This window comes from Helianthus annuus, chromosome 16, assembly GCF_002127325.2.
Source record: "Helianthus annuus cultivar XRQ/B chromosome 16, HanXRQr2.0-SUNRISE, whole genome shotgun sequence".
Lineage (NCBI taxonomy): Eukaryota > Viridiplantae > Streptophyta > Magnoliopsida > Asterales > Asteraceae > Helianthus > Helianthus annuus.
In genome coordinates, this window is record NC_035448.2 from 11,834,643 (window position 1) to 11,845,873 (window position 11,231).

The 11,231-nt window shown below is 30.9% G+C and overlaps 2 protein-coding genes across 2 annotated transcripts; both read right to left on the reverse strand.

Moving 5' to 3' along the window:
• Positions 1-456: 456 nt before the first annotated feature.
• LOC110924026 lies at positions 457-6,708 on the reverse strand. The gene is made up of 8 exons (XM_022168071.1): positions 6,615-6,708; positions 6,231-6,521; positions 5,918-6,151; positions 5,393-5,659; positions 4,831-5,269; positions 3,770-4,710; positions 3,613-3,636; positions 457-929 (listed from the first exon to the last, which is right to left on the reverse strand). Exons 1-8 carry the CDS (start codon positions 6,706-6,708, stop codon positions 457-459), a joined length of 2,763 nt encoding a protein of 920 aa, XP_022023763.1.
• Positions 6,709-7,600: 892 nt separating this feature from the next.
• Positions 7,601-10,330, reverse strand: LOC118488166. The gene is made up of 11 exons (XM_035985377.1): positions 10,178-10,330; positions 9,818-10,085; positions 9,635-9,711; positions 9,325-9,349; positions 9,150-9,234; positions 8,906-9,032; positions 8,619-8,827; positions 8,411-8,534; positions 8,130-8,315; positions 7,957-8,025; positions 7,601-7,858 (listed from the first exon to the last, which is right to left on the reverse strand). The coding sequence occupies exons 1-11, from the start codon at positions 10,328-10,330 to the stop codon at positions 7,601-7,603; spliced, it is 1,581 nt and encodes a 526-aa protein (XP_035841270.1).
• Positions 10,331-11,231: the final 901 nt, after the last annotated feature.

Below are 11,231 nucleotides of genomic sequence, written 5' to 3' on the forward strand. Positions count from 1 at the left end.
GTGGATGGGGTTAATGCATGTTAACAGGTAATCTAATGATGAAGGTGTTTGTGTAGAACAAATGATGACTGTTTTGTGATCATGTTATTAGGTTTACTCTTTTTTGGACAAAGTTTCTATGGTTATGATGTTTTATTTTGTTAGTAGGTAGTTTATGGTTAAAGACAACTACTATTATATCATCCAACAAAGTACCATAATTTTGAATGTAATTAACAGTTGGTATCGTGCATAAATACGTGTTGGTTATCAATGTTTAAATATATCTATTTACAAACTAACTTGTGTTTGTTTATATGTGGTTAAGATTATTTATATAAATTGTATGTGATATATATTACAAATGAAATGTAAAAAAAAATATAAAGTAAAATGGAAATATAAATTTCGGAGTAAAGGAATAAATAATATGACAGTTGGATATTAATATTAAAATAATGAAACTATAAATCAAAACTATAAATTTGAGAATATCTCTTTGTATACAACATTTGTAGTCTTATTAGTAACGTTCCCCTCAACATCTAATATTAACATCCTTAAACCATCCATGCTTTTGACTCTTGAAACTGCAACATATAGTTGTCCGTGAGTGAAAACAGGCTGCTTTAGAAACAAACCAACCTTAGATAACGACTGTCCCTGACTTTTATTTATCGTCATTGCAAAACACACAGCTATCGGGAATTGCCTTCTTTGAAGCTTGAAAGGTATTCGTTTGTCAGAGGGGGAAAGATTGATCCTTGGTATAAAAGTTCTAGTACCAATATTATTACCAGAAATCACTTTTGCTTCAATAATCCGATCACCAAGTTTTACGACTTGTAATCTTGTACCATTGCACAGACCGTTTTTTTGATCAAGGTTACGTAACAGCATGATAGGAACACCAACTTTTAAAACCAACTTATGATTCGGCATTCCTGAAACTTTAAGACCATTTAGAACATCGGGTGGGTAAACATTGTGTCGAATATGGTCAGTTACATTCTCAGATTGGCAGATGGAATCTGAACTTGGATACTCTTTATGATCACCAGGAAACATTGCTAATAAGGTATCATTTATCTCGTGAACAACGTCGTTCTTAGGAGCAAGTATGGCTCTTTCCTGAAAATAATTTGGATCATTGAACGATTCAAGTATCGAAGGATACACAAAGTTGATCAGATTACCAATAGGGTTAGTGGACTCAGTAATCAACAGTTCTAGAGGTATATCAATAACAGCTTCTCCGTCGTTGCGACCACCAAGTTTTCCCTCGCCAATATCCAAAAGCCATTTAGCAAACTCTTTTGTCTTGTCAATATCACCATGATTCATGCCAACAGTGAGCCTCATGTTTTTTGTTAGCGTTAGTAACTTGCATTTATTCCATATATATGACGAACTCAGGGAAGCATTCACGATATCTTGTCTAGAGCCATTAGGAACAACAGGAAGAATCTGTCTAAAGTCACCACCAAATACAATTACCTTTCCTCCAAATGGTAAAGCTTCGCTATTTGAACAATCAGGCATCAATATATCTTTTAAGGTTCTATCCAATGCTTCAAAGGCATGTTTATGAATCATTGGAGCCTCATCCCATATAATAAGTTGTGTTTTTTTTTAAAAGACACGCAAGTTCAGATCCAGGCTTCATGCGGCAAAGAGAATCCTCATTTAGATTCAGAGGGATGGAAAATCGAGAATGGGCTGTTCGAACTCCAGAAAGTAGCAAAGAAGCTATACCGCTTGAAGCAACATTTAAAACAATTTCAGACTTACTTCGAATTGCTGCCGACAATGTCTTCCAAAGAAAGGTCTTACCGGTGCCACCATATCCGTAAACAAAAAAGACACCACCTTTGTTTGTTCTAACAGATTCCATAATCTGATCAAAAACATTACGTTGCTCATCTGTTAAAAGTAGTAACATATTATTCAACTCATCTTCCATGGTATTTTGGAAATAAGATAACTCATCGTTGATCAATCGATTGTTAGACGAAGAAATAGACTCATCATCAGGATAAGGCATATTTGAATAGTTCCTCAGAGATGAATTATTACGATCCTCAGAGATGAATTATTACGAAGTAAGAACTTCTCAATCTCTAACAACGCCAAATTCTTTATTTCTTCGTCAGAATAATTTAAATCTGCAAACAAAATTGAAGATGTATTTAATAATACAATAATTCTTTATTACTGTCGAATATTAAAGTATATTTTGGTAAATATGATATAAATGAAGTTGAAGGGTAAATAACAAAAAAGTTTTTGTACAAATGAAGTTCTTTTTATTTCATTCAGATAAAAAAATTATCAACAAAAAATAATTAATTTAATAAATATATTAATTGAATATTAGATAACATGCAAAAAAAAAAAAAAAAAAGACATACCATCAACATTCAAATGTTTTTCTTGTCTATATAAAATGTCATCCGATAAATACGTCCATGTTTTCTCCCATACAAAATCAGGTCTAGACAAACTACCAGACATCAGCATTGTTCCAAATAACGTCCGTAGATAAGTAGCACTTCCATACAAATTAGCTTCTTTGATAGCTTCAATGTAATCGTTATCATCATCCAAAAGCCCTAGCGCATAGCATGCGTCCCTGAAAGTTGGATACAAAGTACCATTTACAGTACGAATATCTTCAAAAGATTTTGGTCCCTTTACTTTGTTCAATAATATTCTGAGGTAGTACGCTTCACCAGCTGAAGGAAACACCGAATGAATCCTACCGATTGAAGGATGTCGTTTCCTTATATCCCAACTGCGAGTTCTTAATTTAAAAACAAACTTTGATGGAAACTCAACATAAGTAAGATTACGTGCCTCAGGTAATTTTTCGTTACACTTCATCCAAGATAAGAACATAGTAGAAGCAACAGATGGTTTGTTAAGAACCTCGTCAATGTCATCGTCTGCGCCATATACTACGTTTTGCTGACCAGGTAAATGGAACGGCAATCGAATAACTGCGGGATATCGATAATGAATATCATAGGAAAAGATCCTCCAAACAGATTCGCATGCAGAAATATACCGGCAATCGTAATACTTTTCTATCTCATCGACTACAGGTTCCTGCTCATCCTGATTACCACTTTCAACAACTCTAAGAGTAGTTCTATCTGGGCCTTTGTTAATGTACTTGAACAAATATTTGATAGAACCAACTTGATTGCACCATTCAACGTTAATATGCGCCTGGTATCTTTTTAACAGCACTTTACTATATGGAACAACATATCTATTGTCTACGTTCACACGTGATTTAACAACAGATAGGCCAGAATCCCTTCTACGATAAACTGGAAATCCTTTTTTATCCAAACATGTTTCGTTAACAAATTTCTTAGGAAACTTCTTGGAACACTTACGATCGATCATGCAAGGACAATTCATATTGAGAGGACCACACGGACCATGAATCATGTAGTCTGCCACAAGTTTATATAACTCTGGATCCTCGGCTATGTCTGGAATTTCGGCAGAAATGATTGGATCTAGTTGGTCAACAGATAGAATCTTGCTGTCAGAATGCATGAATACACATATGTGTGCATGAGGAAGTCCGCGTTTTTGAAACTCAACAGTATAGACAACTACAGAGTACAACAACAAAAATATAATAAATTAGAAAAAAAATAAAGTAACTTATATTATCAACATTAAATATAGATTAATAATAATAATACTAATAAAATATAAAGTAACGTTATTTAAAAACAGTAGTCTTTAAATGTTATCGTATAAATAAACATACCAGAATTAACTCTACCGAGCAACTTGCCTTCTTTCAATTCTTTTGTTATGGAATCTAGTTTTATCTTGAAAATTCGACACAAAATGTCTGGTCTATCTTCAGGCCTTATCGTCGTATCTTTTAAAAACCTTTGCACCTCCGGCCATTTTGGATTACACGTAATAGTGATGAAAAAATCTGGATACCCAAACCATTTGCACAAAGACATTGCATCTAAGTAATTTTGCATCATATATCGAGAACCGCCAGTAAAGGAAGATGGAATAAAGATACGTGTTCCAATTTTTGACATATCTTTTTTTCCAGCATTACTTGCATTCTGAATATTCTGAACAGTTTCTGACCTCAAATGAGTTTGTTGTCGCCGTATGTAAAACAACCTTTCACTCTCAATCATAGTGTAAGCATCAACAACAAATTGTTGGAAAAGTCTTTTTGCATTATGAATCAAAGAAAACTTATCGACACGATCTTGTAATCTATAAGCAAAGAACTCACGCATAGTACACATTGGACGTTTGCTGTTCGTGTCTGGATTGAGACCTCTATGAAGAATGTCAACCCTGTACATATCTTCTCCGTATGGAAATAGAAGAGGGTATTGTAGAGAAAGATAAGAAGGATGTAATTCACTTATGCGCTCAATCCGACCAGATCTTCTTTTCACTACTATATCACGATTCTCAATAGCTTGAGTCAGATCTCCAATAACTAATGCAGCAACTTCAGAAGCTTCAGGAAGGTTATATGTCCTACCATCTTTGGATCTTTTACCAATTAGACAAAGCTTCAAGTCGATGTAAGGGTTTTCATTTAAACAATTTCTAGCTTGTCGATAAATTTTAACCAAAGCGTTGTTAGTGTCTAACATAAGTGTAAGTTCCTCAATGATCTGAACATCAAAAGCTGACTCAGTTATTGTAAAAGAAGTGTTTGAGCCCCTATAAAATTAACAAAATGTATGGATTAATAGCGATTATATATGTATTACTAACATTAATATCATATAAAATAAATCGACAAATATAAGTAATTATAAAGACTATGAAATTAATACATACCCAACAGCATTTTGTCGATTAAATATTTCATTATCTGTGTCGTATGTATACAACTGGCTGAATTTTGGCTCATTTCCATCTTCAGGTAATAGACTCCCAATAGTATGATAATTTTGACCACTTAATCGAAACACATAAGGTGCATTTCCACGGTTGATAGTTTTGTCAATCCTTCCTCCCATAGATGTAAATGAGAACATAGAATTATAACGCCGAATGTTTTTTAAAAAGAATTTGCTCTTCGCACTGACGCCAACATATAGATCTTTCAAAATTTCAGGAGGCTGCTTAAAATCAGGTAACAAAACTTTACCGTATGAACAGCAAAGGAAATAGTTAGGTTTATTTCGCTTCTGTTCTCCCCTATCCGCCTCTGCTTTCCATAGCTTTGCGCTACACGTTCGACACACGATTATCTGGTCACCATGATCCAAGTAGTCTGTACATTTTTTTATTTCAGTTAAAAGATTAATGTTATTAAAAATAATAAATCTATGTTGTTAAAAAACAATATGAAAATAAATATGTGAAGCAGTAATAAATAAAAGAGGATTAACTTTACCTTTTGAAACACCTTTTAAATGTTGATCAATGATATCAGCAAACTCGTTATCATCATCTGTTGTCAAATCAATAATAGGTATAGGTGTTAAGTTTCGTCGTTTTCTTACTAATTTACGCTTTCCTGATGACATTCTTATCAATGGTGAAGGTTCGTCTGATGCTATAACAGTATTTGGTGGAATTGTAGATGATGAAGAAGGTATCATGTCTGATGCTGAGTTGCTTGTAATGTTTCTTGGAATACCACTGGAAGATGCAATGTTTCCTATAAAAATTATTATAACAAATGATATAAAATCATATAATAAAAAACAAACTTAAAAAAATATATAATTTCGTTAACTATATATTAAAAAGTTTGCTAATAATATTGTTAACTAAAAGAAAATTAATGTACATAAATGACATGAATTAGTAAAATTAGATAGAAATAAAGTTGTTATGCTTTTTAAAACACTTGATGATAGAAGAAAAAAAAATCTTATTTCATAATATGATAAAAACAACATTACTCGCGTCTTACCTGAATTGAATTTAGATGAACCGGAAGAGACATTGATACTTGAGAGGACGCTAAAAGATGATCTATTCAACGTAAAAGTAGTGTTCAGACTAATATTCTCTTTATTTGTCGTATAAGAAGTTAATGTCGATTGAGTCTGTGTTGAATTTTTATTCAATCTTTTGCTATTCAAATATATACGTCTAGCCTTCCTTCTTTTTGCAGCCTCATCCTTGTCTACATTACGTATAGAAACTAAAATGACATATACATTAGTTAAATTTATATAAATAGAAATTTTGTAATAAAGTAAGTAATATAGATTTGAAAATACCATTGGAAATATCATGTGAAGGATATGTTGAAAAAGGAAGATTCGTATTATGAATTTCCGAATATGATAAAGCAGAAGAAAAATTGATGTTTATACCACGGCTACAAAATGATCTGTTATACATGGTAGATGTGGATGAACTTAAATTTTCTTTATTATTATGAGTTGAATAATTTAGTGTGGATTGAGTCTGCGATGAGGTTGTATTGAATCTTTTACTGTTGGAATATATTCTTCTAGCTTTTGTTCTTTGAACAGCTTCAGGTTTGTCAGTGTTGCTGCATATATCAACTGAGATGATATATGAATTAGTAAAACAATGAAATGAATTGAAAAGATAATTGAATTAATAATATATCAAAAAAAAAAAATTTAAGAACATACCGTTAGATATATCAGACAAAGGATTTCCTGAAGTCACATTTATGTTACGTAAACCGGGACTTGATGCGGATGAACCTTTACGAATGTGAGACATTTTCTAAAATGCAAAATGTAATTACTTGTCATGTATAGTTGCACATAAGTTAATATATAATATATAAAGATAGATAAAGTAAATGTATAATGAGGATAGAACACGTACCTTATATCACGTGAAACCGGTAAGTATAATAGAACACTTTTTCATACTTTGTCAAATTAGATGATGATCTCCTTTGTTGTGAGAACAAATGATGTACATATAAATAACAATATATGAGAGTGTATTCAAGTAGTGAAAAGGAAATAACCTTAAATATGGATATAAATTTAATTGATAGTAATTAAGAAATAATGCATTATTGTGTTCCCTAAATTTATGAAAGATGCATTTTAGGTAATTAGACGTTTTTTAAATAACTTATTAGTTGGATCATAAATATATATGGAATGTAGCAAAATTATATATCCGACAGGTATGCTTTCTATAATTATCACACCTTAACATATTTAAATAAAATATTATTAGTAACTAATAGTGGACACCATAAATTCATCTAAAAAATATATTTAAAATAATCTTATTTGTTTTTTTTTTAAGATTGGAAAATTTCGATATATGTTAACATAATACATGTTCAAGTTACATGATTAGTTATAATAAAAACCACATACAAAATACACATATACTATTAGTCAGTGTTAAATGAAATGTAAAAAAAGACATTAAAAACGATATAAAAATAACAGGTACATTAAAATCACGATTATTACTCATAACCAAACATCACAACTTTCGAAATTCAAAACATGTATTGTCCGGAAGAAACAAATAAAAACCATAAAACAAAACCACGAATTCAAACAATCAATTGTTTTAGACGACATCAACAAAAACCAACTTCTCAAAAGTCACCAAATATCTTAATGTTATGACAACTTGAAAACTATTTCTCAACTTTAGGAATTAAGAGGTTCCTCTTCTCTGCACTATTGAAATCCTGAACCTCTCCAGACTTTTGGAGCTTCGTTGCAGATGTGTGAGAATCTTCTTCAACATCATAGACTTGAACCAAGTTTCGCTTCACTTCATCCTTAGCTAACATGGAATCAGGAGTATCAGTAACATCCAATGAAACAGGTGAAACGGTGCTCGCCATGTTAGACACAGGAGTATTGTTTTCGATTCTTTTGGCAGCAGAGTTCTAACAAAAGACATATTTAACAGGTTACAAACGCATATCATAGTTGAACATATATATAATAAAACAAAGACGAAGAAAACAAAAATTCACACGAATACCTTGAAACCATCAGATGTCTGAGATTCAAATTCTGAAGCATCAATATTGAGAGACATATTCTGAGAAGACTGCATATTTTTTAAAATAAAAATAAACAAACAAAATATAAAGTTCAGGAAAGTAAAATATTTAAAACGTAAATCAATAAAGTAAGAAAATTTATACAACATACACTTATCTGTGAAGAGGATTGCTTCTCTTGAAGTACAGATATAACGTTAGGATCCACAGTCAGCTTCAGTATACCATACTTATGGATGTTATACTTCAAGACGTAGCCAGTAACATCTATTTTAAAAGCAGCAGTCTGGCCAACCAATGCGTCTACTTCAGCAGGAATCTTCATGGAATCAGAACGCTGAAAAATAGTATAATTTTAATCATTTATGAAGAAATATGAACTTTTTTGTAAATATAAAACATAACCAATATGAATACAAAAATAAAACTTACAAATTCAGGGTTAGCAGTAAGAATATCATCAACAGACTTTCCTAACAACTTCCGTGCTTCACGATCAAACAAAGTAAGTGTAACAGAAGCTGATGGGTCTTGAACTCTAAGTTGAATCTTAAACCTATTGAAAGCATAAGTCCATATTTTAAAACAAAAAAAATTTTATTGATGAAAATTTGAGGGTTCAAAAGGTGTATTGACTTACTTGAGAGAAGAAGTTATAGTTTTAAAAGCACAACGATCAGATACACAGGTAAGAACCTCCTTTGTAACAGCTGAACCTGATTCCTGGGTGTCCTCACTCAGATTAACAACTTTTTTGATCTTCTTGTTACATCTATTACAACCCTCATAGAACCATCCTTCATCTTTGTAAACACCCAGTATATTACCCAGAACAATGACCTTGCAAACCTGCATATTTATATGACAATATAAAAATATATAAAGTAAAATTGTAGGGTAAAGTTTTCAATTATCAAAAAATGATACCGTCTTAAGCGAAAAGACATCACAAATATTTAAAAAATCTTTGCTTTGCAAGATTTCCTCTTCAACAGATTTTGCCATGGAACCAAGGCTCGTGGATTCACAGACTTCAATGGAATTTTCAAACAAACTGTTGAATACAAAAAAAATAATGTATATTTTAATAAGTTATAGATTCATCATAATATTGATAATAATTCAGTCGATAAGATAAATAAGAAATAATGTGTAGAATCTTTTTTCATACCGGTTTCTGAACTCATCGACTTCAGGACAATCATGATTGCAAAAAAGACGACTAACCGTGTATGAATTGTTAACATACGCAACCCCTAGAAAAAAACAGTGGAAAGTTAGAAAAAAAAATATATAATATAAGTAAGATTTTAATAAATAAAAGTTACTAAAGAAAGAAAACAAACCATTCCACCACTTGACCTTGCCAAACTGCAATATAATGATTGCATGAATATTTTTTCCTTTGATACTCTCAAAAAACGACAAAACTTTATCACAGTATTGATCCCACAGAGTAAGAAATACCGTCCGACCCCCAAGTAATTAATCAAATTCATAACAAATTGGTATAAATAAAGTTGCATAAGTTTCATTATATAAGTATGGTAAAAGTATACAAACATATGTTTCCTATCAATTGTAACAATAATATGTATACTGGATTCTAACAAAATATTTAAATGCTTACTCCAGATCAGATATCTCTATAGTAACCTTAACAGCCTGCTTTCCAGTTGATTTGTTATTAACAGTCTCTTTAGGAAATGATCGAATCAAATAACCAATAACATCTACAACAATACAAAATCGATCAATAAGATGAGGATACAAAATGAAAATAAAAATATTAATGAAAAAACAATAACATCTTTTGAAAAAATATTATAATATACATACCAACTGTAGAGTTTGAAATAGCATTACTGTTCAAGATGTCCGCAAAACTCAAGAAATCAAAACCATACGGTGATCCACCAATATCTTCACATGGAATAACTTCGGTTGTCCCCTGGAAACATAGCCTATTTTGATTGTCAACATACCTGTACGTAGAGTTATTAAAACCTATAGTTGGATTCCTGATAATCAAACATTTCTTTTCAACTAATGACGGGAGAAATTGTGGTAAAACTCTATTCAAGCATGTTGCCTCCATCTTTGTCCCCTGTATAACGTATGAAAACTATACTTAATAAAGTATAAAATTTAAAAAAAATCATATATATATTGAAAAATTGATCAAAAAAATAAATATACCTCTTCGTCCATTATAATCATGTCAAATGAGTATAATTGACTGGGATTCCTCCTTTCAGGGTGTTCCCAAACCCTGATCACCCTAACCTTGACAGAAAACTGCTCTTGAAAGGCATCAACAGCTCTCAACATAGTAATGTTATGGTTCTCCATTAAATCTATCAGACGGCATAAAACGTATTTCAATATACGAATCAAGATAACTAAAGAAGAATGAAACAAAGTAACACAAACAAAATGCAGAAACATTTTCGAAGGACAGATAGAGTTTAAAAAAATTCTTTTAAATCAAAGATGTTTATCATATGGTTCTATAAGAATTGTAAGATGAAAAATTAGAACGTAACCAAATAAATGCAGTAATATGAATGACACAATGCGGAAATGAATGAAGTTTTGAAATAATATTTATAGTACCAAAATGAAAAGGTATATAAGGAAACAATCAATGATTATAACAAAAAAGATAAATATTGAACAATCAAGAATCAACAATCAGCATCAGCAAACAGCAATCAAGAACCAATCAATAACATCTTCTAAATCAATACCAAAAATATTAAAAATATGAATATGGATAGTATCAATTTGAATATTCTTTAAAAAAATAGATTAAAGAATTATTATTGATAAAATCAATTTGAAACTTCTTCCCTAAAATAAATGAAGATTTTACATGTATCATTAATAACATAAACACAATGTACGGTTATTATATATATTTAAATAATATAGTAATCACCCTTCCTAATAATTACATATTGTTTCTAAAAATAAATAAACCTATTTTACTTAATTTATTCAGCTTATATAGATAAGAGCGAACAGTATGAAGAAGACATATATATGAATCACTTTTCCGATTTACATTTTTTTTAATTAATGTATAATCGAGTCAGTTAAATAGAACATAAAAAGCAAATAACTATAATTGTGGTTATATATAATAAAATATACAAATGTCAAAAAGAGGTGCAATATACTTACCGATGCTTGTATTTGGATGTCTGATGAGGAACAAAAAAAAGAGAACGCTTCTCAAGTGAACGATTGA

Excerpts from the sequence above, each read along its gene's own strand:
- LOC118488166 (XM_035985377.1), bottom strand. The coding sequence starts at position 10,330 with ATGGAGAACCATAACATTACTATGTTGAGAGCTGTTGATGCCTTTCAA. Across the intron at positions 9,712-9,817 it reads TATTTCAAACTCTACAGTTG|ATGTTATTGGTTATTTGATT; the intron begins GTATGTATATTA and ends GTATTGTTGTAG. Across the intron at positions 9,235-9,324 it reads CAAGGTCAAGTGGTGGAATG|GGGTTGCGTATGTTAACAAT; the intron begins GTTTGTTTTCTT and ends GTTTTTTTCTAG.
- LOC110924026 (XM_022168071.1), bottom strand. The coding sequence starts at position 6,708 with ATGTCTCACATTCGTAAAGGTTCATCCGCATCAAGTCCCGGTTTACGT. Across the intron at positions 5,660-5,917 it reads TTCATCTAAATTCAATTCAG|GAAACATTGCATCTTCCAGT; the intron begins GTAAGACGCGAG and ends TAATTTTTATAG. Across the intron at positions 930-3,612 it reads TATTTTTGTTGTTGTACTCT|TTTCAGGAATGCCGAATCAT; the intron begins GTAGTTGTCTAT and ends ATGGTCTTAAAG.